The following is a 27,964-nucleotide window of genomic DNA, read 5'->3' as shown; positions in this document are numbered from 1 at the left end:
AATCAAATGGGGTTTATTTCGCCGGGAATATTATCGTTGCTAACGAATAATTTACGATTTATATTAATACGAGTATTTATTTATACCGACATGCCTGCGCTGTACTGGGTGACTGGGACAACCGGGTTGGTTGCGTGATTACGAGCCGAGTTTAATCCCGCGGTAATCAATTTAATTACCTACCCTGCCCGCTGGTCTCTGCTGATGTTACTGTGCTGCTGCGCCTGTGCCGCGGCGTAAAAAAACGCCACGGCAAGTTGGCAAATTGGGCGCGTTTTCAACTCCGGGAAGCGCGACTTTGTCGTGGTAGTTCGTGCGCCGCTCCAGTAACCGCACGAGCCCGCCGCCGGCCGCTGCTGCTGCGTGCCGTCGCCGGAGTGACGACGCACCGCGGCCGCATCTAGAAAATATTTCTTTATAAATAAAAAGATACTACTGTACTGTATATACGAGCTGGAAGTTGTAAGCTGGAGATAGAATTAGGTACGTTGCATCTGATCTGATGATGACAAAGTGTAGTTAATTTGTTCTAACTCGTGCACACGCACGTTTGCGTTGGCAGACGAAATGATGAAAAGGGGGCTCGACGCTCTCTCTTTCTGCCAGCCTCTCGGTACGTGCGAGGAGGGGACCAAATCTTCTTCATATTTTAAAAAAAGTATTCCATATACATGCCGCAAAGCATATCTTTGTGCGCTACTGCAAACCAGCAGGCCGTTCTCTTGAGGTTTTGAGTTGACCACCGTTCAAATGATACAGTAGCTACTACTAATAGTGATTAGTGAATACAGTATCATTCTGACTTAGCGATCACAAAAGTCAAAATCCTTGTGTGAACTAGCCGTGATTAAAACGTAGCGTGTACACGCTACGACATGTACGTACGTGCTACGTTCAGACAGGCAGCATAACGTTCGTCCTGGACATGGCCGTGCATTCCTGCAATAAATTTGCTGCTTATAACTAGTAGGAGTATTAAATAACGCGACGATGACAAACAGGAATTAAATGACCATAAAACAATAAATCTAAGCTGCCAAGTGCGAAAGCGATGCAAGAGAAGATAAGAGAAGGAGAGCAGTAGCTATCCGCCTGTGGAGAAAAGAAACCAAAAGAATGTTGATATTGGCACGGATGGATCGATCCGTCAAAAGCCAACCTACGACAAGAGAAAATGGCGCGGCCACTTTGATGGATGAATGAGGTCACCAGACTGACGGTTCGGCCAAACCAGACCAAACCAATTAGCTATACCCAAACCATATGCGAAAACTGAACCAGGTTCACACGAAATTTATGTTGGCGTCGATTATTAGGCTTGTTGTCTACCAGCCATACCCAAAAATCAAATTCTCAAATGGTTGTGTTCTTTTAGGATTTCAGATGAAAGATTATTTAATTTTTATAATAACTATTTAATGGTATAAATGATGAAATTAATTTCTATAGAGTTAAAATCTATTTTGAAAAGGTAAAATGATGAACTTTTATATAGGATTTTTTAAAAAAAATATATTGTTTAGTAGTTTAAGAAAGCATGCGTATAAGATAAGAAAAAATATGGATTAAAGGACGCGATGTTGGAATTAATTTTAGTTTTTATTATAGTCTATTTCTAGTATTATCATTCAAACCACTAGTAACATACGTATGTGAAAGTTTGACATAAATCAATTTTATTGTTATTTTCATCCTTTAGATTTATTAATCGTAGCTTAAACGGCCAGAGCTAACCCAATATTCCAGTACTCAAACATCCCGTTAACCATGTTCAGTGCCCAAGAGATGTGAAGTAACGAGTGATGAGCTGGTGGCCACGCCAAGTAGGCAAGTGGCTGTTAAGTGGGGCCAACTAAGAGAAAATACTTAGGACTGGGTGTCCGATACAATCTCTGAAATCGAATGCTGCAACACTAGCGTTTCATCGTTACGTAGGTACGCATCGCTTGATTATTCATTGCTTTTTAATTTACCGGTTCATAACTAAAATTTTAATTATGAGACTTAATTTTATATTCACTTAATCACAAAATAACTTTATTTTTCATACGATTTATATATACGCATAAAAAACAGATCATTCTCGACTTTGTCATCAAATTCCTGATAGAATTTTCTCTCTACTTTATCTTGTTTTAATATATATTTTCCTATATTTTATAAACTATAATGTAATTTACTTAAATATACTTATTTTGAGAGAAATAGGATATGTCATGAATATTATAGGATACAGGAAGTAGATGATTATATAATTTTTTTTATTATTACATGCTTAAAATTATTACTACGTAAAAATCTCAGGTGTTCATGTTTTTGACGATCTACGATCAGTCGTAGGCTCCTAAGTCCTATCCCAAACGATCAGCCCAATCGGACTCCGATAAGCCGTTAATTTCGTTCGGTGCTCAAGTGCTGTGAAGCAATTGGGCCGAGCTGGCGCCTGGCGACCAAACCAAGCGGCTGTTAGGTGGGGCCACCAAATGAACAGGTCGGTTCGATCTGTAACCTGCGTGTCCGCTTCCGCTATGCGCTGCACTACAGCTACGCGAGATGGTATATTAGCGATTGATTCGTCCTACTACTCTGCTTGCTACTATTACTAATCATCACCACGCACAAGATCACATCGGATTTGATTAAGCTAAAACAAAAGGAGCAGCTATTTTCTGTATAGTCCTCCTAGTCCTAGGCTGGCGGTTGCACGAATGCACCTAAAACAAAACCAGGGCTCAACATTTTTCATTATTCTTATACCTAGTACTATTAGCAGATAATAACTTAACATGGCACTAATTATTAATGTTTTCTTTTCGTAATCGTGGAGGAGATCGACCAATAGATCGAGCTGGACGAATTGCCAATCGGCATTGTTTATACCTTTGATAAGATTGGCAGCTAATTAGCATAGAGCATCTATCTAGATAGGGAAAATCAAAGTAAAAAACGTGGGGCCGGCCTTCCGTATCCTCCCATCTCTGCCGACCCTGATTGACATAACACCACACAATTAGTCAATGATGACGTGTTAACTTACCTTCCCCCATAATGTAGGGTTCAAGTTCCACAACAGGAACAATTCGTTGACCCTATCATTGACGAATTATTTGAATTTTATTTATTAATGATTTACAAATTTAATTTTGCATTTTTAGTCATGACTAACGCGTGTTGGCCCAGCTGTCAATAGAGCCCACGGGCCCAGTCAACAGCCCCTGGGAAGCCCATCAGATATCACATTTTTTCCTCGTGGAGAATATGAAAGCCCATGGGCCTACTTCGAACTTTCAAGCCTTTTTATATTGAGGCCCCTGAAAGAATAAAATGTATAGCCCACTTTGATCTCAGCCCGCCTCGCCTCTGCGGATTCGCGGGGCTGCCTTCCTCCTCTTGTTCTTCGATGCTGCTTGAGCGATCGTCCATGGGATTCTGCTGTGGCATGCCGCGGCAAACATGCCTGGTTTCCGTTGCATCTCAGGGCCACCGCGCCGTGGGATGTCTCCGTGGGATTTTGCTTGTCGTTGCACGCTGTGCGCACGCGCACCAAGTGTTCGACGGAATGCCGGCCAGGCTCAGGTTACACTATGCACCCTGTCAAACCTGCCTGCCTGCCTCTTGCTGTGGTGAATTACATCCCATAATTGCATCGGCGCTGTCCGTTGAGACCCATCGCCACAGGATTGATTAACCATCTCTTCCACCTTTGTCCAAGAATGCAGCTGCGAGCCGTGCTTCTACAGTCTCTGTTGGTTTGGATTCGAGCATCTCGCTGTTTTAGGACCAATCGATCTCTTTCTTTCAACCTGACATGACTATATCTTTCTGGTTGGTGTGCCGGACTTCATGCCGTCCACTATGCCAACACTGTGGTGTGGGCATCAGCTAGCTGGTAGTCATCCCAGCTCAACACTGGTGCTGCTTCAGCACCGCGATTCTGATAGATCTAATCATCCTTACTTTAAGTGGCGAGCAGAAACTTTCTCCAGGGTATAAATTGCCCAGCATTGGGGGAGCTTGATGATCTGGACTGGAATCGCCCTTTTTCTTGTTGTTTCTTCAACACCCAGAATTCAGAACACTCAGTTATGTGCCAACCTTGGTGGCGTCTACGGGGAGAACGCAGAATGCTTCTCAAGAGGTAATTCTCAGTGCTGCTACCATAGATTTATGTGCCCTGGGGTTTGAGTACTGATAATGCTCCACATTGGATGCACTGCTGCTTAGCTTATGTTTCAGTGCACATGACAGAATGCTGACTGGTGCTGATATATGCCACTAAACCATGTGGAGATCAGCTTTTATTCTGCATCTTTGCCTTTTGTGTTCATAAAGTAACTTGTGGTAGTTTCATAATATAATTGCTTTTGTGGATGGTCAGTAGGCACCGGCTAGCCCTGTACTTGGATTGGCAGTTGGCACCAACTAGTCAAAAATTTCCATCCTAGAGGAAGACGTCGTTGGCACAGTAACTAAAACACAGTAACCTGGTTTGGTCTGTTTCCTTTCATCAAATGCCCGACAATCAATCGTCCTCATCGTCCTTTTCCATGTCCAAATCCCACCACGCATGGCTGTCTGTGTTTCTTCGTACATTCCTGAAGCTGGGAAAGCAACGTGACATTGTCGAACAGTGGCCCTGCATCACCAAAGTCCTCACACGGAACTCTCGAAATATTTCCCCAACACTTGTTTTGAAGTAATTGCAGGGTGCAAATAGCCGGCCAACTTTGTTTTGAAGTAATTGCAGGGTGCAAATAGCCGGCCAACTTTTCCCCACAGTGAAGCGTTGTTCTCTCAAAAAAAGAAACGTTGTTCTCGCACACGCTGTTTCTGAATTGGTGTCTGTCTGTCCTCAGTGTTAAAGAAGATAATTCTTGTTTGAATTTTTTTTAAAAAAATGTTTGCAATCAAGAAACTAGGAGCATATTGCCTGCTAAAAGAATTTGAACAGGAACCTTAGCCCTTGAAAGTGGTTCACAAGACAGTGTGAAGTCTATATATCTAGGAATATTCAAGTAGATAAAGTTGTCTTGGAAAATTATATTACTTGTTATATTTTTGTTTGATTGGTCTTGCTGAAAATTCGAACACCAACCTACCTGATGCTCCAAATAAATATCTTCTTTCAATTGCTTGCCCTTGTCATCACTTTGAAGGAGCTGCTGAAAGTTGCTTTTCATGGACAGGAAACAACTCTATATACTTGACTAACTGCTGTTACTGCGTGCATCCTTGGAGATCTGCTTCGCAACTAGTGCCCTCAAAGTGGCTGCACAAAGTGGTAGTGACTTGCAAGAACTTTGCATTTGCCCTGATTATGTAATTGGGCAAGAAGTGGAGCATTTCCGTCTGAGAACAAGTCATTTCAAAAGGTGGAATCATGTCACTGTTTTGCCTCTTTTTTTTATTACTCGGTCCAGAACATAGGAAAAGGCAGGTATCTAAAAGCTTGCCTCATCTTTTGCAGGCAATGCAGGAATTCAAAGGAGATACCGTCTTGGATTGAAAGTTGCGAAAACAAAAAGGCAGGATGGAAATTTTCTCATATGGGATTCTAGAAATTTTAGACTGGACTCGGTCATGTCTTCTACAGGTAAGTGATCTGTCCAAATCACATGAGCTGTCTACATTATGTTGCTTCATGTTCAAACCACAGAGGTTTTTTGCGGTCAAGTTTTACTGCATGCATAGAAAAATCTGAAGAATGCATATAGCTAGATCAATATACCATGATTTTCTTTGTCTGTTAGTTTATTTCTCAGTGTCATCTTACCCTTTTTGTGTATTTATTACACAATGCATGAGATAAAACTTTGGGATAGTTCATACGCTGCGTAAGAATGGAAGTAGGCCGTGTTCTTACGGGAGGTAAGTAACCAGCACGTAAAACGTAAAACGGGAGTGGATTAGTATATGATTAATTAATTAATTATTAGTTATTGAAAAACTTAAAAAATAAATTAATACGGTATTTCTAAATCAACTTTCTTATATAAAATTTTCGTAAAATATACACCATTTCGTAAAAAAAGAGAATCTGAGTTAGTTAACCTCGGTAAAGAACGGCGCGTAAAAGAGTGCGAAGGGTAGGGAAGAAGTGAATGAATGATGGCGGGGAAGAACTTTGAAAGAACAGATGGGTCCGACGTGGAGGCCCGCGTGAGCCACAATAGGAGGGCAGAAGGACGTAAGCTCACAGCGTGTGGGGCCGGTTCTGTTTTGTGGGCCAAAGTGGGCCGGGCTCGGTGGGCCTACCCCTCAGCTGCTCAGACACTTCACATGATGCTTGTCTTGGGGAAGGTTTGCCACGTGGGCCCCCACTTGGGCACACACACGCACCATATGCATACGGAAACAAATACGCAGGGACACCATCTGCCAGTGTACTGGTGTACAGTATACTGGTACTACGTGCCTTGCTATCCAGCCAGCATTCCAGGTCCAGCTACGCCTACGATCTGATTCCGTCAGCCGTACGTGGCACTTTCTTTTTATTTTCTCTCTCTCTTTCTTTCATCAAACATATAGCCTGCCTTTTAGGCGTATTTTATAATTTTGGAATGCATCATGAGTTGATGGCTCATGAAATCCTAATATAGATATAGTAACAGAAAATCCGTGTGAACTGAAGAACTCGGTAGGTGCACAGGTATAAGTGTGATGATTATAGGGAGAAACAGATGGTTAATTTAACTAGAGAGAAATGGGGTGCAAATGTAGGGTAGAAAGGGTCCTCCTCCTGAGTGAATTTGGTAGGTTTGGCAACTTGCACTGCAGAATCCGACACGGCCGGCTGGTTGCACGCGTGGACCACAGATGCATGTAGTGTCCTCTCTCTCTCTCTCTCTGGTTTTGGCGGTCCCTGAGAACTCAAATAATTTACCCAGAAAAACCAACGGCCATTTTAACTTGGACGTGTTCTCAAACGAACGCAACAAAGTCGTCGTCGACTGTCATTGGTCTAGTTGCAAGGAGTGTTAACGATGGATAGGGGGCCATCTTTTAAATTGTTGGTGAAAAAGATCAAACAATATATTTACAAACGAAAAATAATTTACGAATAAAATTTTTATCTACGTGTTCATAGTGATCTAAAAGTCAAAAGATGATGGAGGTGTGGTTGTTGCTTTGTTTGCGAATTAAATTAGAGCTTTTTTGAAACGCATGATTTGAAAAACACATAAATAGAAAAAAAAACATGATTTAGGATGTCATGCCAATTTGGTCCTATAGAATCCTAAAATATTCATGTTGTTTGGTTACTTCAATGGGAAATCATGTAGAATTTGGAGAGAATATGACAGAAAGAAAAATTTCTAATAGGTTTAAGCTCATGGTAGATTTCCTCAAAAATTTCTATGTTTTAGGTCATTCCATATGGATTCCAAAGGATTCAATCCTTTGATCCAAATGAGCGTATATGGATCTGTTTCCCCAAATTACTTATACCCTATAAAATTGCTTTAAAATTCGTTTGTTCCAAACAAGCCGTTAAAGAAAAGAAAATCCTCTCATAACTCTCTATCTATCCAGAATTAATGCTGCTCACTGTTCGACGGGGATGATGCCCCATCACGATCGAGATTTCCATACGGCACTACTGTGTCCGTCCGTCAAATGTAGTGATGTACAGTGGGCTGACATAGAAATATGCTCTCGAGTATATATCAAGCTACTAGTTAGTAAGAAATTGTTCAAAAATACTAAAGTCTGAGTATAACAGATCGATCGATATTGGAGTCTGCGTGCTGGGTCCAGTTTCGGTGGCTCCAGGCAGGCACCACACCAGGAACGGGTCTTTTTCTGCGTCCGGGGGTTGTGAACAAAATGGTTGAGCACACGTCCTTGTTTTCTGTAGCACGGCACGGCACGGCACGGCGGAATCCATTGGAGCTGTGCTGCCTTTTTGGACCTTGTTTGCTTTGGTGTTTGGACCACTCTAGCTTGGCCCTGCCTCCCTCTCTCTGGAATGACCAAAATGCCCCCTTTGTCCTTCATCCTTTTCTTTTGAACTCTGGAGACTGTGGTACTCAATTACTGCTGTCCACTGTGAAACCCCCCCCCCCCCCCCCCGGTTACCGTATAAGGATTTCTGACATCGATGAATGTTAAAAAGAAAAAAACGGATGCTTCTTAGTAAATGTAGGTGGAACATTAGGTGGAGGTAAGATGTGAATATATGATGGAATTTAAGTGATCAATTAGATAAATAAAGTTTTTTGGTGATATCGTTTGGCTTTTTTATGCAAAAAAATTAAACATCATATTTGCAAATGAATAAAAATTTCTGAATAAAAATTTTATATACCTATTCCTAACGATTTAGAAGATAAGGTTGGAAAATAAACTTCGTTAAAAAACCCTAAATCAACTCCAAATTAAAAATTAAAAATTAAAATTTGGGCGTGTAAATGTAAGCATAAGTAAAAAGATAACGATGTTTGTTTTGTATTATAAATTACTTTAGGTTTGTCCTACGTCGAAGCTCATCAAATTTGACGAAGTTTATAGGAAAATATTACAATATTTCATCCAAAAAAGATGTAATAGCATAAGTGATTATATATATATATATATATATATATATATATATATATGGTGGGTTTAATAAAACTTGATGTTACATATATTAATATATTTTTCCTATAAAATTGATCAAATTTAAAAAGATTTTGACTTAGAATAAATCTAAAATGACTTATAATACGAAATGGAAGCAGTAATCTAAATAGTGTTAGAAATTTTATATTGTTAAACAAGATTTGAATTAAAATGTTTAGATTTTAAACACATGGAGTATATATAAAACTGCCTTTGTAGAATACTCTGTATTTAGAACTATATCGTAGCTGAACAGATTTTTGATAAAACAGACTGTATGCATTAAGGGCACCTTCAATACGGTGCTAAATAGAGGTGCAGGTGCTTAAATATGTTCTTAAGTATAGTGCTGAGCTATCGCTGTTTTTAAACACCTTTCCAAACACTTAGCATTAGAGGTGCCCTAACAGAGGGTTTGCTAGCTCGTGTTAGTGATGGACTAGGAAGTAGGACCTGAACTCATCACTCACGGTGCAATTAGTCAGGCATCAGATTGCTTAATAAAATCTGATCTGGGCCAGGGTATGATTAATGGTGGGTTTAGAGCTTGTCTGTCCTGCAGGGTTATGCGTGCGTGCGTGCGTCAACTCTACCCATCGATCGTATTGTTGGGGGACATCGTTGCACTGCACGGATGATCGGGTCCGGTCCGGTGCTAGCTCTACACCCCGGGTTAATTAATCCATTTGCAAGTTGCATGCATGTGCGACCATACATGCCTAATGTGGCAGTACAATCAAGAGAGGCAGGCCCAGCCAACCATTTGGTCCTCCTTTTCTTTTCTTTCTATCGGATGATTCGGATGCATGCATGCCCTCCCTGTGCTGTCTGTGCATACATACGTGCATGTGTCACTTTGGAGATTGATTAATATCTTGTTCCATGTGATCGCCTCCGGTTTTGAGGATCCACGTAGTATTATACTACTCTATTTTTTCTATTTGTCACCGTTAAATTTTCGGTGATCATTCACCTCACTAAAAACTTCATATAATTAATAATTATTTTATTATAATTTAATTTATTATTAAATAACTTTAAAATAACTTATAAATTTGCATATTTATAAAAAAATAAAAGACGAATATTCAAATGTATATATAAAAATTAACAGTGCCAATTAAAAAAAAACGGAGAGAGCGTACGTATGGTTCTGCCTACCTGCATGCTGCCTACCAAGTCGCTAGGTTGCCAGCGAAGGCCGGCCGGCAGCTAGTGATCGATCGATATTTGGAGAGCATTCGGACGCGCGTGAGCTGCAATATGGGATGGCCAACGACGACGACCCATATGCAAATGTGCAATAACCATGCATATGCAATGAATCGCGTCCGGTGGCTACGGCCATCAGTGTAGCCCCCCGCACGTACGCGCGTACCGGGCCAGTGGCCATATCCCGACTTACTCCATCCGCCTTAAATTTTTTTAAAAAAGGGAAGCTAGGTGTGTGTTTTAACTGCAACATGGAGAGTATGCTATGTAGCTGAAGCCTCAAGGACGTAACGGACAAATAATTAAAGCTAGCTAGCTTTGTATATTTAAATAATAGTACTAAGAAGCTGATAATTAAGAAGCTTGGGGCTAACGCAAGCATGCTGTTCATCAATTTAACCCTGAGCAAAGGCAATCTTAATATTTAAACAATGTACAAGTAACAAGTGCTACTCACTCGCATGCTTGCATGCAGATAACAATTTTTTACGAGAGCTAGCTGTGCACCCAAAGAACAAATGCAGATATAGAAGTTCATATAAATCGGTCAATGAATAGCCATTTCACTATGGACGAAGACTGGATACTCATGATCGACTATTTTTACATTCTGGATCATCAATAATTTCCTCTTAACGAGCATTGCGAGGGGTAAATTCGTAAAAAAGAAAAAGAAGATGAGCAGCAGTGCAAGAGAGGGTGAGGTCAACAGGGGAGTGGGTAGAAGTAGTACGCTAGACATTGGGTACACTAGCATCTCCGTGGTGGGCCCTCGTGTTCCCCGGCCCATCCCTCTCGATGGCCTTCGCCTTCACACCCCCAAGCTGTGATCGATCGATCGAGCGAGCGAGCTATAGCTTCTCCGCTTCTCCATCTCCTGCCCTGTAGCTATCACCCTCTTCCAGCTTGCCTCCATTTCCTCTCTCTCTCTCCCCTTAAGCTTCTCTCTATATCAATCTCGATCTCCATGCCGCCATTGCACACACCTGCACTCAGGCTCAGCTAACTACCTACCTCCTTATAAACGCCGCCTGCCTCGATCGATTGATCGATCTCCTCTCCAGGCTCCATAACCTAGTAATACTACTACCTTAGCTTAGTTAGTAGTTTACCTAGCTAGATAGCAGCTGGCTGCAACAGATATGAGAGTTAATTAGCTAGTGCAATGCATGCGTTACAATTAGCCTCTGGTATGAGAGAGTGAGTTAATCAGTTGGCAACTCAACCGATCGACCTGAGGAAACTAGCGGAAGACTCCAAAGGGATCGCATTGATCTGGGCTAGCTAGCTATCTCGATCAGCTGCTGCTGCCTGTGTGTGCATCTGAAACATACACGCATGCACGAGACGACTCGCGTGCGAGATCGATCAGTGCAATCCCTTTGGAATTTTCCACTTGCTTCCGCCTCCTCATCCTTTCCTTCCATTTATACCTAGCTAACTCTTTCCCCCCTTCATGCGCTTGCCGGCTTGCTGCGTCCATCGCCGACTTCAATATAATCCGCTGCTCCATTCAGGAGATGATCGAATCCCAGGGAGGCGCACAGGTGTGTATAGTATACGATTCACTGCAGGTATATATGCATGCTCAACTGTCAGTATTAAGTTGATCAGTCCCAGCAAGAAAAACAACAGCAGTATTGAGTAATAGAGGGCTACTTTCTTTTATATATGTTGATGAGAACGAATGACATCTAATTCGTTTATGCAAATACTGGTTTTCAGTAGTCCTGAACTGCAGGTGCAAGCTAGCTAGCTGTTAGACACAACAAGGTATTAATTCTTGAACATAACAACATGCAATTGCGTCCTGCATGTCTTTGTTTTCCGCATGTTATTTTATTATTACCAGTAAGTTTGGCTGTTAACACCTATATGTATATGATAACAAAAACACACACACGCATGCACGTGTATATAGTACTCCCTTCATCTCTAAATGTTCGACATTATTGAATTTTATACACGTTTGACTATTCGTCTTATTAAAAAATTATAAAATATATAGAGCAATATATATGCATAAAGTATATTTAATAATAAATATAATGATATAAAAATAATTAATAATTATGTAAATTTTTTAAATAAGACGAATAGTCAAACATGTATAAAAAAATCAATGGTGTCAAACATTTAGGGATGGAGGAAGTAGAACTAGTCACCCTATGTAACTCTCATTGTGTTAAGATAGATTAGACAAAACAAGATGTATAGGTACTACTTGTTTCTCAATTAAAAAAAAACCACCATGATCGATCGATCGTAAGTGTAGTTGCAGGATCGTCATCGCCACTGTTCACACTTAATTTAATTTGCTGTGCATCCAACAGGATCAAGTGGTTTGATTGGTGATGTATAAATTGAAGCGAAAGGGATCGATATAAAGTGGAGAAGGAAACGTGGAGAACTTGTTTTGCATGAAACTTTTACACGGTACAGGACATCGAATGGTGATATAATATGCCTATAATAATAAGCTAGCTCATTGGAAATTTGCTTCTTCCTTTTTCTGATCTTGCTTTTTATGAGCATTATTCCCTGGCCTTGTTGCTTAAAAGTGACCAGAGTACGCATCTCGCAACTCATTGCACTGATGCTACCAATAAATTAAGATTCGATTGTCATCAAGAAAAGAGCCAAGAAACTGGCTCACGCGTACCTATCTAGATTTTCTTCCCCACGCATATATATCTAACAAAATAAGTAATCTTTGCAAGAGAAATTGAGCCCATAAAAAACGACCGATTACATAAATTAATTACAGAACATTGTCCAGAAAACCCATTTTAATTAAGCTATCGACAAATTATAAGTAACGCATTACATTTTGAACTGTGTTTGTCTGCTTGAAGTTCATACTTGGCGGTGAAAGAAGCTGTTTTGACCGACAGGGGTAAAACATATGGAGTCCGGGCAAGTTCCATTTATGATGATGGTAAGATATGTATGCAAGCCGGGCTGTTCTCACGGCTGAACAGCTGAACTACTCTGAATGCCTGCCTGGGCTCTTGAGCTGAGCGGTCTGCTAGCTTTCTGATCTCTCCTGGCTGATCAGTATCCATTTTCTTTTGCCCAATGGCTAAGTGCAGTATAACATGCAGTATATATTCGATCAACTGTTTAACAAAGATGAAAACTGAGGAAATATGTGATGTTTTTAAACTTGTTGGTGATGATTTCCTTCACTTCATGTCAAAGGAAAATTTCTTTCAAGAAAATCTCAAATTCACGACAAGAATTCTGAAGCCCAGCCCACGAGGCAGTGAAACCCCAGGTGCCTGATGGGCCGTAACATTGTCCAGACTCCTGACACGATGTATCCACGACGCATACCGCGGCCATACGGCCCAGGCAGGAAGTCTGGGTGGTTGGGTTGGTTGATTGGTCGCTCGTAGCAGCAGCGGGGCGTTGCTTTCGGTGGCTCGCTGGTTCCGTGAAGCAACTTGCACATCCATCCACGAGACCACCACATGGCCCAACCCGTGTGCCCCTCTCGGTCTCTCCTCCTCCTCCTCATCCATGTGCGCGGCGCGGGGCGTGGTCGTGGACGTGGAGGATTCCAATCCAATCCAAGGCAGGGCAAAGCAGCAGGCAGCAGGAGCAGTCACTGTTGGAGTTGGTTGGTATCGCCGGCCGCTTATCCACTGCCGAGCCAGTGCACGCCACGGATAACGGGCGGACGCTGGTAATCCGCCGCCGCTGGTGCATATCATATCCACTCTGGCAAGCAAAACCAAGAAACGCGATGGCTTCGTCGCACCGCAAGGCTGGACTGGACTGGACGGACGACGTCCTGGAATCCAGGAGTAATGGCGGCGAGACTATGGCTGGGTTTGGGTTCCTTGGCATGCAGGGCGCCGTGGACGAGAGATATGATGTATCGGTGACGAGATATCCATCCATCCATCGGTTGACAAGTTGATCATTGGATTGGACAGCCATTATTCACGGAAATGATCGAATGATCATGATCGATCATCGATCGATCGATGGATGTGCATGCATGCATGGGTTGCATATATTCAGAGTGGCGGCCCGGCGGGTGGGGCCAAGCGCGCGCGGATGCAACTTGGACGTGTCGTGCTCTCGACGGAGGGGGCTCGCGAGACGTCGACCGGCGGCCGCGTCGACGTGATTTCCCAAGTGGCCGCCGCACGGCACAAACATCTGACCGTCGGTTGCACACTCGCTGCAAATTGCCAGTGGTACTCTGCGCAGTAGTAGAAAGAGACATTGCCTGGAAATTGGAATATTATTATCTCTGGCCAGGCAGCAACATTTCTCACTTGTTTGTGACCTGTGAGCCATCCACCACTAGCTACCGATTCATCCACCGATGACCCTGCAAGTAGCTGACCATCGGTCGATTCTACATTTCAGTCTACGATGCTCTTGATATTTGAGTTACTGTTTTATCTGTGGCTTACAAGTCACTATAATTTGTTGAACTGGACTTATGGATAAAAGAAAAGGAATTGCCCTGTTCTGTAAAAAAAATAATTGACGTTTGGAATGATAATTCAGTTAAACTTTTGAAATTCCTAACATCGGCGATATCTCTAATGATGGGTTTAAAAACTAAATATGTATAACTTTGCATTCCAACGTACTATCATAATTTCATAACTTGTTAGTACATTTTAAAAACATATTCTGATATGAATTTGATTGTTGGAATTCTAAAAGTTTGACCATGTATGTTCTAAATAACAAATACTCCTCATGTTAAAAAATATAAACATTTCTATTATTTGAATCTTGTACCATAATGTGACCATTCATGTCACTATTTACAATACTATTTGTCATATAACCACATCTTATTAATTCTTATTATTTTATTTCCAACTACCCTCTTATCTCTATTCATTTCTCATTTATTGATGGTACTATAAATTTTTTGTCTCAACATTAATCCCTGCTAAACAACCTATATGTGCTTATATCTTGTAACATGGTTACTTCGGTTGAATCACGTAGAAATGTCAGATATGCTATTTACATGACCAAATTTGTGAATGTTAAATTTGGACAAAACTCTAAGAGCATCTCCAACTAATGCTAATTTTTCACTCACATAATCCTTATTGGTTCCATCCAAAAAATACCGAGCACACAAATTACACCCTCCTCTAAAATAGTCATAAAACCGAATAACTTATATTTGGAACATATATTTCTACCCGAACCATAGGATATGAGGAAATTGATTTTACAGATGTGTAAATATTGAAAATAGACTTGAGAACTGATCTAAAAACCCAATAGGGCGGTAGCTGTTTTATGTTTTACCCAGGGGTAACATATGTTCAACCCGATATCTCTATAGAGGTTTATTTGGCCCGTCGCTTACCTAATTTTCCCTGACCATTAAAATCTTGAACTTTAATTAAACTATCTAGCTTTGTGAAAATGTGTGTTGCTCTTTTAAAGTATTGGAGGTAATTGTATAATCTATTGATCATGCTACTTTTTACTCAATTACTCATCTACCAATATATTACTCATGTGACACTCATTGAGTTTTGCTAACATATCCATGCCTGACGGACATGTGCTGCCAAAGAGTTTTACCCACCAACGCTATCAGACATGAATTGGACGGATGATGGTTGATATCTGGTTAGATATATATTTGATCTGTCTATGTCCAACTCGACCCATTACCTTTCTTTCACGGGGAAGGTATAGAGGAAGAGATTGCGTACATGTATCAATGTATATTATAGACATTATGAGTTTGTCCAGATTTATCTATGTATAAATGTATATGTTTGATATATGTGTCTAGATTCATTACTACACATATAAAAGTAGTCAAAGCCAGAAAGTCTTATAATGTGTAACATGTAATGTATATATTTGAATTTCAGATTTTGTTCAAAATGATTTACCTCAATATTTTCTTGATAAATATAATCTTTTGTTGTTGTAACAGAATCGTGAGCGAGGATAGGAAATCACTGTTCCTAAAACGATTCCACATGTACATTTTTAGTTGACTACACAATTCTCCACGTGTGACGAACACAGATTTAGACAAATCTATCCATACAACATAAAACCGATTTTCAAGGAAAAAGTATGTTAAAACTTGGTGTATTTTCGTACCTAGACCAGTTTGGGCACCGAGCAGTCGGCAGTGCAGCAACCCAAGCAAAGCAAGAGGCTCGTGTGACATCCGGCGCCGTGTTGCCCGTTGGTCAGGCGAAGCTCGATCGGGAAGCAGCAAGGCTTGAAAACCAGGAAAAGGTCGTCGACGAGCGCCATAAAGATCTGAAAACATCTCCTGGAGAGCTGACGCGTGGGACCCGTGGCGAGGGCGTCCCGATCGACTGTAGCGTGGGGGCGGGGATCGAGTGGCCCGCTAGCGACAGCCCACCGCCCGCACGCACGCGATGGACCGAAACGGCTCGGCCTCATCTTTGGCGCGCGCCGAACGAAACGGAAGGCGCCGCGCCGCACCGCACCGCACGGCGCCCGGCTCGCCTTTTTTCCCTTTCGACGTCGTTGGTATTGGGGTTGGGCCAGGGGTGGGGGGGAACGGAACCAAATCTTATCGGCTCCTGTGTGGGCGCCATCCATTCCATCCGTCCGTCCGCTCCGGTCTCCCCGTGCCCATCCATCCCGATCGCCGCTCTCTCGTCTCGCCGTCCTCTCCCTCTTGCCCGCCCGCCCCCCTACTTGCGCTGCGCTCGCTCGACTTGCGCTGCGTGTAGGCCAACCGCGTCATCTTATCTCTCTCTCTCCCTATCTCATCTCGCTCCCATCATTTCATCTGATCTAGCAGTATCTCATCTCCTCCTCTCCTTTTTTTTTTCTCTCTCCCCGCGACTGCACAGCGCCCTCACCCTCCTCTTCCATCTGACAGCTCGTCGTTGTTGCGGTGTTTTGGAGGCGACCTGGTTGATCAACAACAGCTAGGGCGAGCAAGTTTGATTGGTTTGTTCGAGTGGGTGTTGGGGGGGCTCGGTGATCCATGCATGGATGGGAAGGAACTCCTCTCACAGTCCGACCTGTCGTACTATGCGCATCAGCAGCAGCAGCAGCAGCAGCAGCACAGGATGCTCGGCGGCGGAGGCGGCGCCGGGCATAGCGCGTCCCCGCTCGCCGGGATGCACGGCGGGCCGTCCGTTATCCGACCCATGCCCAACATGGGGATGAGCCCCACCGCGATCCTCCAGTCCATCGGCGGCGGCCCGCTCGCCGGCATGCAGTTCCAGATGGACGCCGCGCCGCCGTCATTGCTGCACAACAGCATGGGCTCCGTCTCGGCCTCCGCCGGCTCCCCCACCGTGCCGGCCGCGCAGGGCGCTGCCACGCCGATGGAGCCGGTCAAGAGGAAGAGAGGCCGCCCGCGCAAGTACGGACCCGACGGGACCATGAAGGTGTCCGCCGCGGCGGTGGCAGCGCAGCAGCAGATGATGAGCGCGCCACCGAGGATGGGGTCCATGTCCGGGGCCGACATGGTGGGCAGCAGCGCAGGGATGGACGATGCAGCGCAGAAGAAGCGGCGTGGACGGCCGCCGGGGACGGGGAAGAAGCAGCAGCTCTCATCTCCAGTTAAGCTTTCCGGTAAGCGAAGTCCGTATATATAGAGAGAGAAACCTCCACTCTGCCACGTTGTTATTATTTAATTTTTACTGGTAGATTATCTTTTCCCTACTCAAATATTGAATTCTGTCATCCGTGTGTACTTTACTTAGAAAAGGAAAAAAGAAAATCCTGCCATGTGTTTACTCCTTATCTCTCTCACAAAAAAAAAACAAAAAAAAGTATAATATTCTGTGAGCGTCTAAAGTAACCTGAGAGAATTGCAACCCAAATTCGTCCTGCCACTCTAGAATAGTACCAATATCGAAAATATTTCATGAGTTCTTTGCAGAAAACGAGCCAACTGCCCTGGTTGTGACCGAGTTTGTTCTGTGCAGGAGGCAATGCGTTCAGTGGCTCAGCTGGAACGAGCTTCACTCCGCACATCATCACGGCATCTCCTTCGGAGGTAATTAGAACAGCTCAATCATGCTACATATTGTTTTTGTCAGTACAAAAATGCATTCAATCATCGCTACATATTAAGAAAAATGCATGCAAACTGAGGTAGTGAAAAACTGAACTGACAGGCGACATTGATCATTGTCAGGACGTTGCAGGGAAGATCGTGGCGTTCGCGAACCACTCGTCGAGGGCCGTGTGCGTGCTCTCGGCGACGGGCTCCGTCTCCAGGGTGGTCCTCCGCCACCCAGCCGATGGCGCCGCCGCCGCCATGTCAAGGGTTCACGGCTCCTCTCCCTACAAGAACCCTGCCATCTACGAGGTACTCCAGCTTGATCTAGCGTAATCTACAAGAGCTTAATTGGTACTGGTGCAGTTTCTTCTTCAGTTCAGAGTTGCATTTGGCAGTGGTGGATTTGATGCTGTCTGTGCAATTCTGGCAGGGTCTGTACGAAATCTTGAGCATTTCCGGGTGTTACAACCTGATGAACGAGGGGCAAAGCGATGGGCTAAGCGTGACGCTGTGCAGCCCCGAGAGGCATATCATTGGAGGCGTTCTCGGTGGAGCATTGGTAGCTGCCAGCCCTGTCCAGGTATCCCAACCTCTCGTCCGCTAGATTGCAGTTGATGTAAGTGGCGATCTATAATTCTAAGTTTGGATGGTCCAACTTGCACCATATCATATATATAATACAAGTTTAGAATTAATCAAAAATTCATTAAGAAAGTATTCCTCTTTTTTCTTTTCATAAGAATTATCGTCATCGTGAGATTAGAGTCGCATTGTCAAGCTGCAAATTGCAAATGTACCTCATTAAGGGCCTATTCGAAACACACAAAAAAACAGCTCAATTCCTCTAATTATTTTTGAAAATCTTTCAAACCCAAGCTTTCTTTGGAATGGAGGAATTCTACATGATTCCTACTAAAAAGATTGTTCCAAAGTAGCCCTGATTTCTGACCAGGAACGGAACGGAATGAGATTTTTTTTTTTGAATCAAGGAACGGAATGAGATTCAATTGTAGTATTGATCTTTGTTTAATTTGTGATACTACTGGTTGGAAATTGCAGGTGGTGCTAGGGACTTTCGTGCAGGGAGGATCGAAGCCGAAGTCGAAGAAGGCCGGGAAACAGCAGCAGCAGCAGGCGGCGGCGGCCTTCAGCTCCGACTCGCTGACCGGAGGGCAGGACGCGTCGCCGAGCTCCGGGCATAACCAAAATCTAACGCCGGCACCCCCTGTAACAACAGGGGGGTGGCCTAGCTCCGGGATATTTGACACGCGAAGTTCCAACATTGATATCAACTCATCTAGAGGCTAGCTTCATTTGTCGACATTTCCATGCTCCAGAAATTTGTTTTCTGATTTCCCAAAGAATGCACCAAAATTTATACTCCACTTTGTAATAGCCTGTTCAGGTTTTGAGCCGTTAATTCTTATAGATTATTACTATTCACTAGGCAGCGTTGCATGCATCCTCATAGTTTGTAATCCCAACCGGATAATCTTGTTTTCTTTCAGCGACATATGCTACTGCCCAACTTGTACATTCAGGTTTCTTTGCTCCTTTTCTTCTCGCTGTGCAGGGTACAACGTAACATTAAACATGGCAGATTCCTTTTTTGGCTCCTTCGGAACACTTGAATTTTACACTATTTTTGATTGTTCGTGGAAACAATTAAATTTCTCCAAACTAAATAGACCCTATATAACACGCGTACAGAGAGTAGCAACAAGAAAAGAAAGTGAGCAAAATGATACATCCTCTTTATCAGAGAGAGCTAGAGCATTCTCAATAGCTCATTTAAATTTGGTTATCTATATCTTCATTTGGATGATTATCTAAACTAGTTTTATCCTTCATATCTTTTTGAACTCCACTAGATCATCCATATATGACATCCTCTATATCTCTTTGGAGAATGAAGAGAGATCATCCAAATATGAAGATTCTCTCTCCTAATATAGATGACATCTAAAAACTAGATGATAGGATAACTGGATAGATGAACTGTTGGGATATACTAAGCCCCTAGCAGGTTCTTGATGTCATTCTGCACAAACAACCATCGGCTGATGAGTAGTCATGCCTGTGAAGCTGGAGAATATGGAAAAACAAGGCAGTTTCATCACCTCAATGTTCAACGGGGAGCTGGTTGGTGCATATCGGTTCACCACATGCCCCTCTTTGTCAACCAGGAATTTGGTGAAGTTCCATTTGATGCGTTCTCCAAAGAGACCACCCCTCTCTGACTTCATGAACTTGTACAGTGGAGCAGCATTGCTGCCATTCACGTCAACCTGTTTGACAACTCGGGCACGTTGATTTTAGATGAAACAACAACAAAACCAATTGGATATGATTTTGGAAGCTAGCACTGAGAGAAAGATTTGTCATTTGTTAGACCATGCCAAGGATAGGATACTCCACTTTGAAGCGAGTGCAAGCAAACTCCACAACCTGTTCATTGCTACCTGGCTCCTGTCCGGCAAATTGATTGCATGGGAACGCCAATATCTCCAATCCTAATTGCACAAGAAAAGAGAAGAAAAAACATTAATGAAGCTTGTACTTGCAGCAAAGCTTTAGCCATTGATGTCATAGTAAACTCCGTCAACAGACAACATTAAGCTCTTACAAATTATAATTGAAGTGTCTTAATGTCTCAAGGGGAAACTAAAAGGCTTGATGCAATAAAAAATCTGGATGGGCGAGGAAATGATATCAAAATGTATACATTCTTCAGAGTAAAACAATAATACAAGTAGAGCATGGTACGGCTTCCCCATAGATAGAGGATCTACAGTGAAACTGATACACAAGGAGCACTGGTCAAGAAACTAGCGAAATTATAGATGACTTGCCCAAACTATATAAAAGACATGTTAAGCGTGCCTTCAGAGCCGAGTTACAGCAAATGGGTGAAGTAAAACTTTGAAAAGACAAACATATTAGGTCAATATAGGTAAATGAATACCTTCGTCCTTGTATTTCTCATGTAGCTGACCAAGTTCATTGTAGTTGGAATTTGTCAGACCACTGCAGGGATATCAACATGGTAAAGTACAAAAGTCTCATTACAGAATTTGGAGTGAAAATTGTAAAGCACAATACCATCGAGATGCAACGTTCACAATAAGAACAACTTTCCCCTTGTATCTGCTGAGTTCCACATCATTCCCCCTTGCATCCTGCAGAGTAATTCCACGGAAAATTATTTAAACAGGATGAAATCAAACTGGATGGGTGTGGATAGAGACCTGGCATTGAAATTCTCAAGCTCTTGTTCTTTACTTTCAATGTTCAAATAGTATGATTGCATTGATTCATAGGAATTTCAACATGGCTTCTTCAGAATTCCCGTACAAACCCTTAACATGCTTCAGAAAAGAACAAAAATTTTCAGAGGAATGGAAGAGAGGGATAGATACTAAACATACCTTCACAGTGAATTCATGGATGCCCCGAGCAAGCTTTGAAGATGACTCAGCCGCTCCCATCTTTGCTTTCAGCGATTCTCAAGTATTCTCTTGGGCAAATCACTGGAAGAAGGATGGGAGAAGAAAAGCAGAGAGACAATGAAGGAACAAGAAAGAGGTGTGACAACTGGCAACGACCACCATAAATTTTATTTCTGTGTTTTAGTAGGCATTTCCTTAATTTGAGAATTCTCCCTTTTTTCAGTCCAAATGATTTCCATAGATGCTAATGCCAACCACAAAATATGCATAGCATGGCAATTGAATGTGCCATTTCGAAATCATATGTATTTAAGTGGTATATAACGCTACCATGAGATGTAGACAAAATATAGTGTCCAACAAGGCTACAACACAAGAGCCATTCCTATCACTAATTTCTGGGCATTTTTAAAGTACACCGTAAATCAGAATATAGCGGAAAGTCGGAGAAAGCATACACTGTGTCAAGCTATTAATCAATGCTGAATGTTCAGCTGTGCAACAATAGGTACAAAATACAGCCTTCTACCCCTCCGATCAATCAACAAAAAAGTCCTGCAAGATGATCAGTAATCACCCATTCTAGAGAATGATCAGTAGCTACTTAGAATGGTACATGATGACGGATATGCAAATGTACATCAGAAAAGCAAGCAAGGCTTTAAATACTACTATATATTAAGCAACTAGATATTTAAAAATAACTAGTACAACTGCATGGCCTGATCGTTCACAGGAAGCTTTAAACACATTATTCCCTGCATTCAGAAGCTAATACAATATACAGGCTCTCAAGTACTGAAGAACACACAGTTACAACAACAACAAAACGAAGCCAGACTACGGTAATCGGCATGGAGCACTCCAACTTATCACAATGATAAGGCCACCAAATGGCAGCTATTTTATAGCATGCTGTCAGTCCTTGCTGGCAGTCGTCTAAAGAAGTTCACTGGTATTGAAGGCAACCTATATCTGAACCTCGGATGCCTCATGACATAGAACCCTGCCAATGCTGCAAGAACCTGGAGTGGTGTAACATACAGTACTATTGCTGCTATGAGACAGAAGAGGACAAATATTGCTGTGGCCCGAGGGTCCCTCCAGCTAAGCAGTGCTTGAACCCTCTCCCCTTGAGTTGCTATATCACCAACCACAGTCTGTATTCTTCCAGCAACACTCCTCAGCCTATCATACCTCATCCTAACAATCTCAGGACTCCTGCTTGTTGGGAATGTATCAAACTCTTCGTCAAGTTCATCTGGATGAACAGCCTCCGCATGAGAAATCTTAGTGTTCATGTGTGGAGGATAGCGAGGCCGGTAACGGTAGTTCCAAATCCCTATAAGAAACATGTATAGAAACACTGTTGGGAGAATGAGCTCTGGAAAGCACACCAGCATTATAAATAGGATGTGAACCAGTACAGTGGTAATGGGGTTTCTCCATGAACAGACGCCATTAAACCACTTGCTAACTGCAAACAGGCCTGAGAAGACTGACATGAGTCTGAAGAAGTTGGCTTTGCTTCGTCTCATGCTCCACAAGTGAGAATCAAAATCTGACATGTACTCAACAACCTCCTTCCTCAGAGGTGGTTCCATTCGGCTAAGTCGGGCAGCCACAATCTGGACGGCTTGATGGCGCAGCATGTCTACCTGAAGCACTGGTATTGGGCGTGCATAGTGCATCTTCGGTAGCAGAGGACGAGAGTACAGATACATCATGTTTACTAGTGAAGTTGAGGAAAAACGTATGGCTAAGTGCAATTCACCCATCTTTTTTACCCCTGATGGATGTAGAACCAGTAGGGGATATGAGTGAGTGTAGACACGGCCAGTTTCAAGAGTGGAAAGACGAATTCGAACCTTGCCAATTTTTGCATCCTTACAACTGGATGTCTTCTCACCACCTTTGTCTCCAAGCTGGCCATTGTCAAAAGCACCAATAGTCAGGACAGTTGCAGGATCATAGACTTCCCAGGTGTATTGTTCATTGAATTTGGGGTTTGGGTTGTTCACAACGGTACGTGTCCGTACCCACTTTGAACCATACTTAGCAACACAGTAAGTGTCCGATGAGCCTTTTCCATCTCGTGTTTTCATTGGAACAATTCCTTGTGCACCCAGGATTCCAAGCTCGAGCAAACCAATGGACGGTTTCCAGAGTTGCTTGGCTGTTGGTCTGAGGTCACTGCTGTAGTTAGTGGACTCATCTAGAACATGGTACCCTCCATCAAGGCACAGACGAAGATGAATCCTAGTAGAGAACTTCTCCTTCTTCAATTGATCCACATCGATAAGTACTGGCTTCTCAAGATTGAACCATTTCCCATGGACGATACGATCGTCGGCTCGTCTATCAATCATTGTCAATGGAATAAATACACGGCCAAGCACCTCATCTTTGTTAGGAGCTACACGATCTTCAAGGGAAAGAATAAGGTGATCCTCAAAAGGTTCAGCAGCCACAAACATTAGGTCCTCATTCCAGAATGGGTTGAAATTTCTAGCTTGAACAGGTTTTGTCCTTCCATGCTGATGCCCCACCTGTGCCCTTACAAAAACATCTGGATAGCGCGTCTTGTCAGTAATTGCAATATCTTGGGCCTCAATTATATTGACTCGCAGGTACCAGAGTCTCGGAGCATGGTAAACTTTCGACTTCATGTGCGTTACAGCAGATGCATCATCAAGTGTTGCAGCATCAGAATGCCATGCATCAGGAAATGCCTCATCGGCTTGGGTGCCAATCCAAACTGCAAGCATCAGCTCGCCTCTTGACTTATCCCCAGTCTTATGAACAAGGCGGTACCATTCTGGGGCCAGTGGACTGTCAGGGGGCACACGCATTGGAACATCATTCAGATCAAATCGCACAAGGCCAACAAAGTCATCTTTAAGCAAATCCTTGTCTCTGACAATAACTTCAAGGATAGTTGCCTGCATACGGTCTCTGGAAAAAGCAAAGACCGCATTCCACTCTGGATTCTTCTGCTTCTCAAAGTGCCTAGTTATGCCCCTGTAGTTGCCAACTCTCACTTCAACATAAGGATCTAGGCTTCCAGTTACATCCATGTCAGGCAACTCCCGTGCCTTAACCACACGTACAAAAAGGTACTGCATTCGCTCCACTAGGTCATAGGTACTGGCATGCTTCTCAGCACGGATAACTCGGCCACCAACAACCTGTCCACCACCAAGAAATGGACTAGTTTCTTTGAGTGCATAGTCCATGGGTTGCTGAGAAGCTGCTGAATACACTCTTACAATCTTGGGTTGTTGAGGTTCTGGTTTCATCTGGTCAACAGCATACTTGGAAGGATGCTCGGGAAAGGAAGCTGGTAGATGCCCTTGGTGCTGATGGTGCACTTCCTTAGCTATGGTATGCAAGGTTTTCACCTCAGCCCTGTGCTCCTGAGATGTGCTGAGATTTGGACCAACCATTTCAGCTGCAATTTGCTCTGCTGGCGTTGGAGGAGGATTGTTTGAAACAGGGTCCATTGCCGGAAGAAGGTTTGAAGCTTTGATGGATGGGTCATTAGTGATGTACACTTTCAGACCCAGTTCCCCTTTCACACGTGAAAACATCCCACGCTTCTCCAGAGGATAATGCATGACAACTGCATCAGGGAAGGGCACGAATGAGGTTCCAGCAATCCTGACCCTGCCAAGGAAGGACTTGGAACCATCCATGGATTTGTTGATGTTGTAGATGTACGCTTCAAGGGCAAGCTCAGGAAGATTAGAAGGATCTGACACGTTGAAGTAGAAACGCTCATTCCACACTGGGTTCAGATCTTTGTCCTTGATAGCCGTGCGGAACCGCTGGCCATCAAAGTTAAGCTCAACACAGGCACTTGCTGAACCTTGCCCATCCTTGGGCATCAGGTCATGAGCACTTACAACCTCCACACCCAACTTATATGCTGCCATTGCCACCCAAGATGATGTTGTTTGTTACACCGATCTGCACAGAACAGAAACATCTTTTAGCATCATTGATTCTGCCGCCACATAACTTTTGTAGCAGCAATTAAAAAAACAACAACTTTGGTAAGAGATGCAGGCAAAAAGAAAAATCACGTAGAAACTAGTAGAGTATATTCTTTCCATTCGACAAAAAGCGCACAACGAAATACTTCGTATTATGGGCTGAAATACTATAGCGTGTCGACATCAAATGGGGAAACCACAAACTAATAAATCCCGAGGGACCATAAGCTCGCAGTAATGCTCGCTGACAACGATGCTTTTGTAGATCAAGCTGACGGCGACGCATACATAAACTACAAATTAGCAGCTGCTTACAGCGCGAGGCTGTATATGCATACCGATTCAAACCAACCGAGATGGAGGGAGATTGAAGGAGTTCGGCCGCGTGCCGGCGTGCCTCGGCCCGGCCGCGCCGGGCGAGGAGGCTAGAGGGGAGGGGGCGGGAAGCAGAGAGCAAGACCGCCACACTGTGGCTACGGGCCTTGTCCCCAACCTCCCTCCGGCTAGCAGCGCAGATTGGCGAAGGCAGTTGGAGAGCGAGCCAGATCCGGGCGATCCGAGAAGGAGGGGACGGAATCCGGTGGCCGGCTGCTTCACTCCGCTCCCATGGCGTCCACGGCGAGGTGCGCGGGTGGCGTCCCCGTGGGTTTTAGGTAGGGGAGAAAGCAATGCGTAGCGGAGAGGAGAGGAGACGAGAGGAGTAGACTGGCAGAACCGCTACTACTACTATTGTTTCAAAAGGAGAAGAGATAGAAGAGACTAGCAGATCTCACGCAGCAGGGAAGAGAGAGAAACGCATTCACGTGGAAGCAAAAGAAGCAACGAAGGATTTGATGGATGGGTTTGGTTAGGAGAAAAGAATTCCAGAGAAGAAGAAGGCAGTAGAAGCCAAAATGTTGAGAATTTTCAAAAAAATTAAACAATCCTAGGAGAGGAGCGCGCCGGGCGCACGTGGGACGGTCCGTCACATGCGGCGCGCCCGCGCCGGGCCGAGGCACCGACGAAAAGAAAAGCGAAACAAGGTCAAACTCGCATCTCTCACGCATCCGTCGGGGCTCCCGGTTTTGCGGTGCGCAGCGGATAGATGGGCCAAAACGACGCTCGGTGCGGTTGCGGATCGTGGAGGCGCGCGCGGATGCCGAGACGCGCGCTAGCTAGGCCGTCGGCAGCGGTGGATTAACCGGGCCGGATGGTGGCAAAAACTCCGAAATTTCGCGGATCTCGTCGTAGCCGTTGCAGCCACTCAGCCAGGCATGGTCGTCCGGTACGTCCGCCTCAGTAGTCCGAGTCTTTGACCGATGGGCGGCTGGGCGCCGTCACGCGCGGCGCGGTTGAATAGTGTTCGAACCTTGGGTCATATATTCATATGTCTCTTTGCCTTTTCCCTGTCCCAAAGGCTGAATTCTCTCTTCCGAGCGACAGGATAACCCGAACTTGGTCGCAAAAACAAACAGGGCCAAATGACCAAATAGCAACAGCACGTTGAGCTTTATCCGTGCGGTTGGAGAAAGTAGTGTTACATATATATTTGGTGAACTTATATTTATTAAGAGTATCTTCCTCTCCTGATTCAGTCATGTAAGAGAGATCAAGTATCTCTATCACGTATTGGTTCGCCGTGGTCGCAGATATGAAACTTCATTTTTCAGTCTTTTACACGCACATGTTACTTTTCTAGTAGTAGTAGATAGCTAGGTCAAAAGTCACGTTCCCTATTGGCTATTGCCCTCGACACCGGTCGCCCCTACCTGATAGTAACGCCCAAACCAGTAATCTGGCAAGAAGTTATACGTGCGTACGAGCTACCTGCAGTAGAGTTTCCATGGATGCTTGAAAAACCCAGCAACTTAACGATCGACCGTGACGCGTGCGTGTACAACCGGGACACTATTTGCAGGGGAAAGTAAACGAGCGAGCATCATGCACAGTATAGTGGCACCCATAGTCACATGACTCGCATAGCAACGCCCCCGCAACAGTACAAGCGCCACGTACATCGCCATATCCCGACAGAGCAGAGAAGAGATCGTGTGGGTTGCCACACTTGGTGGCCGGTCAGCAATAATATCCATCAGGTACACGATGTCGTCACTCGTCGGCTAGCTAGCTGGGTCGAATGGCTACGAATTGAGACCGAATGTAACTAGCGCTAGTGTACGTGCTCTGGCACTCCAACATGATCACATGAAAACAAGAGAGACGGCCGATCGAGCGCGCCGAAGACGCATGCAAACAGAAGCAGGTGCATCTGGTGGAGGCCCCGGCCAGAGATGGCCAGCCGGGCCCGGGCGAGCGGCAAGGCAAGGCAAAATCACGACCTCGCGCGCGAGATCGTATTCGCGAACCCGGACGTCTACGCAGTAAAACGCAAGTGGTGGTGGGAATCGTGGGATCACGGAATCGTTCGCCGAATGCACGCACGCTGCCACGCGTGGCCGGCTGAGCGGGGAACTGTCGACATGCACACGCGGATCGGTGCAGCGGGCATCGCGCGCACCTGCTCGCGCGGCAGCCTCCCCGGGCCCCAGCCGACCGGTCCTACGCTACGTCGCTACCTCCATGAACGATTTCGTCGCCTTCCGCTCCGCTGTTTTGCAATTACAACAGTTAAAATTTCAATTTTTAAATTTAATTTAATACTTAATTTTTAACCTTTTTATTGTAGTTTGTTTTATAATTATTTTAATCGTTATGGA

The 27,964-nt window shown here is 44.0% G+C and overlaps 3 protein-coding genes and 1 long non-coding RNA gene across 6 annotated transcripts; 2 read left to right on the top strand and 2 right to left on the bottom strand.

The window, feature by feature from the left end:
- Positions 1 to 10,113: 10,113 nt before the first annotated feature.
- Positions 10,114 to 14,303, top strand: LOC102702371. Its single transcript, XR_423461.3, has 3 exons — positions 10,114 to 11,360; positions 11,539 to 11,586; positions 12,147 to 14,303. It is a non-coding gene; the product is annotated as an uncharacterized LOC102702371 (long non-coding RNA).
- A 2,160-nt stretch (positions 14,304 to 16,463) lies between these two features.
- LOC102702091 (AT-hook motif nuclear-localized protein 9-like) lies at positions 16,464 to 19,377 on the top strand. The gene is made up of 5 exons (XM_040523059.1): positions 16,464 to 17,391; positions 17,748 to 17,818; positions 17,960 to 18,133; positions 18,255 to 18,404; positions 18,884 to 19,377. Exons 1-5 carry the CDS (start codon positions 16,800 to 16,802, stop codon positions 19,130 to 19,132), a joined length of 1,236 nt encoding a protein of 411 aa, XP_040378993.1. The 5' UTR covers positions 16,464 to 16,799; the 3' UTR covers positions 19,133 to 19,377.
- Positions 19,378 to 19,719: 342 nt separating this feature from the next.
- On the bottom strand, positions 19,720 to 21,470 carry LOC102701442 (probable phospholipid hydroperoxide glutathione peroxidase). Of its 3 annotated transcripts, none has more exons than XM_006652986.3 (6): positions 21,253 to 21,470; positions 20,927 to 21,003; positions 20,790 to 20,851; positions 20,243 to 20,337; positions 19,945 to 20,112; positions 19,720 to 19,865 (listed from the first exon to the last, which is right to left on the bottom strand). In XM_006652986.3, exons 1-6 carry the CDS (start codon positions 21,310 to 21,312, stop codon positions 19,836 to 19,838), a joined length of 492 nt encoding a protein of 163 aa, XP_006653049.1. In that variant the 5' UTR covers positions 21,313 to 21,470; the 3' UTR covers positions 19,720 to 19,835. The 3 variants fall into 3 exon arrangements, with proteins under 3 accessions (XP_006653049.1, XP_006653048.1, XP_006653050.1); XM_006652985.3 differs by having other exon boundaries at positions 20,219 to 20,337; positions 21,253 to 21,469; XM_006652987.3 differs by having other exon boundaries at positions 20,273 to 20,337; positions 21,253 to 21,469.
- Positions 21,471 to 22,002: 532 nt separating this feature from the next.
- On the bottom strand, positions 22,003 to 26,068 carry LOC102701166 (FT-interacting protein 3). The gene is made up of 2 exons (XM_006652984.3): positions 25,607 to 26,068; positions 22,003 to 25,242 (listed from the first exon to the last, which is right to left on the bottom strand). The coding sequence occupies exon 2, from the start codon at positions 25,206 to 25,208 to the stop codon at positions 22,179 to 22,181; it is 3,030 nt and encodes a 1,009-aa protein (XP_006653047.1). The 5' UTR covers positions 25,209 to 25,242; positions 25,607 to 26,068; the 3' UTR covers positions 22,003 to 22,178.
- Between the last annotated feature and the right edge of the window lie 1,896 nt (positions 26,069 to 27,964).

The sequence above is a fragment of the Oryza brachyantha genome, chromosome 4 (genome assembly GCF_000231095.2).
Source record: "Oryza brachyantha chromosome 4, ObraRS2, whole genome shotgun sequence".
In the NCBI taxonomy this organism is placed as follows: domain Eukaryota; kingdom Viridiplantae; phylum Streptophyta; class Magnoliopsida; order Poales; family Poaceae; genus Oryza; species Oryza brachyantha.
Note: the sequence above shows the minus strand (reverse complement) of the source record. Positions and strands in the feature narration are given on the sequence as shown.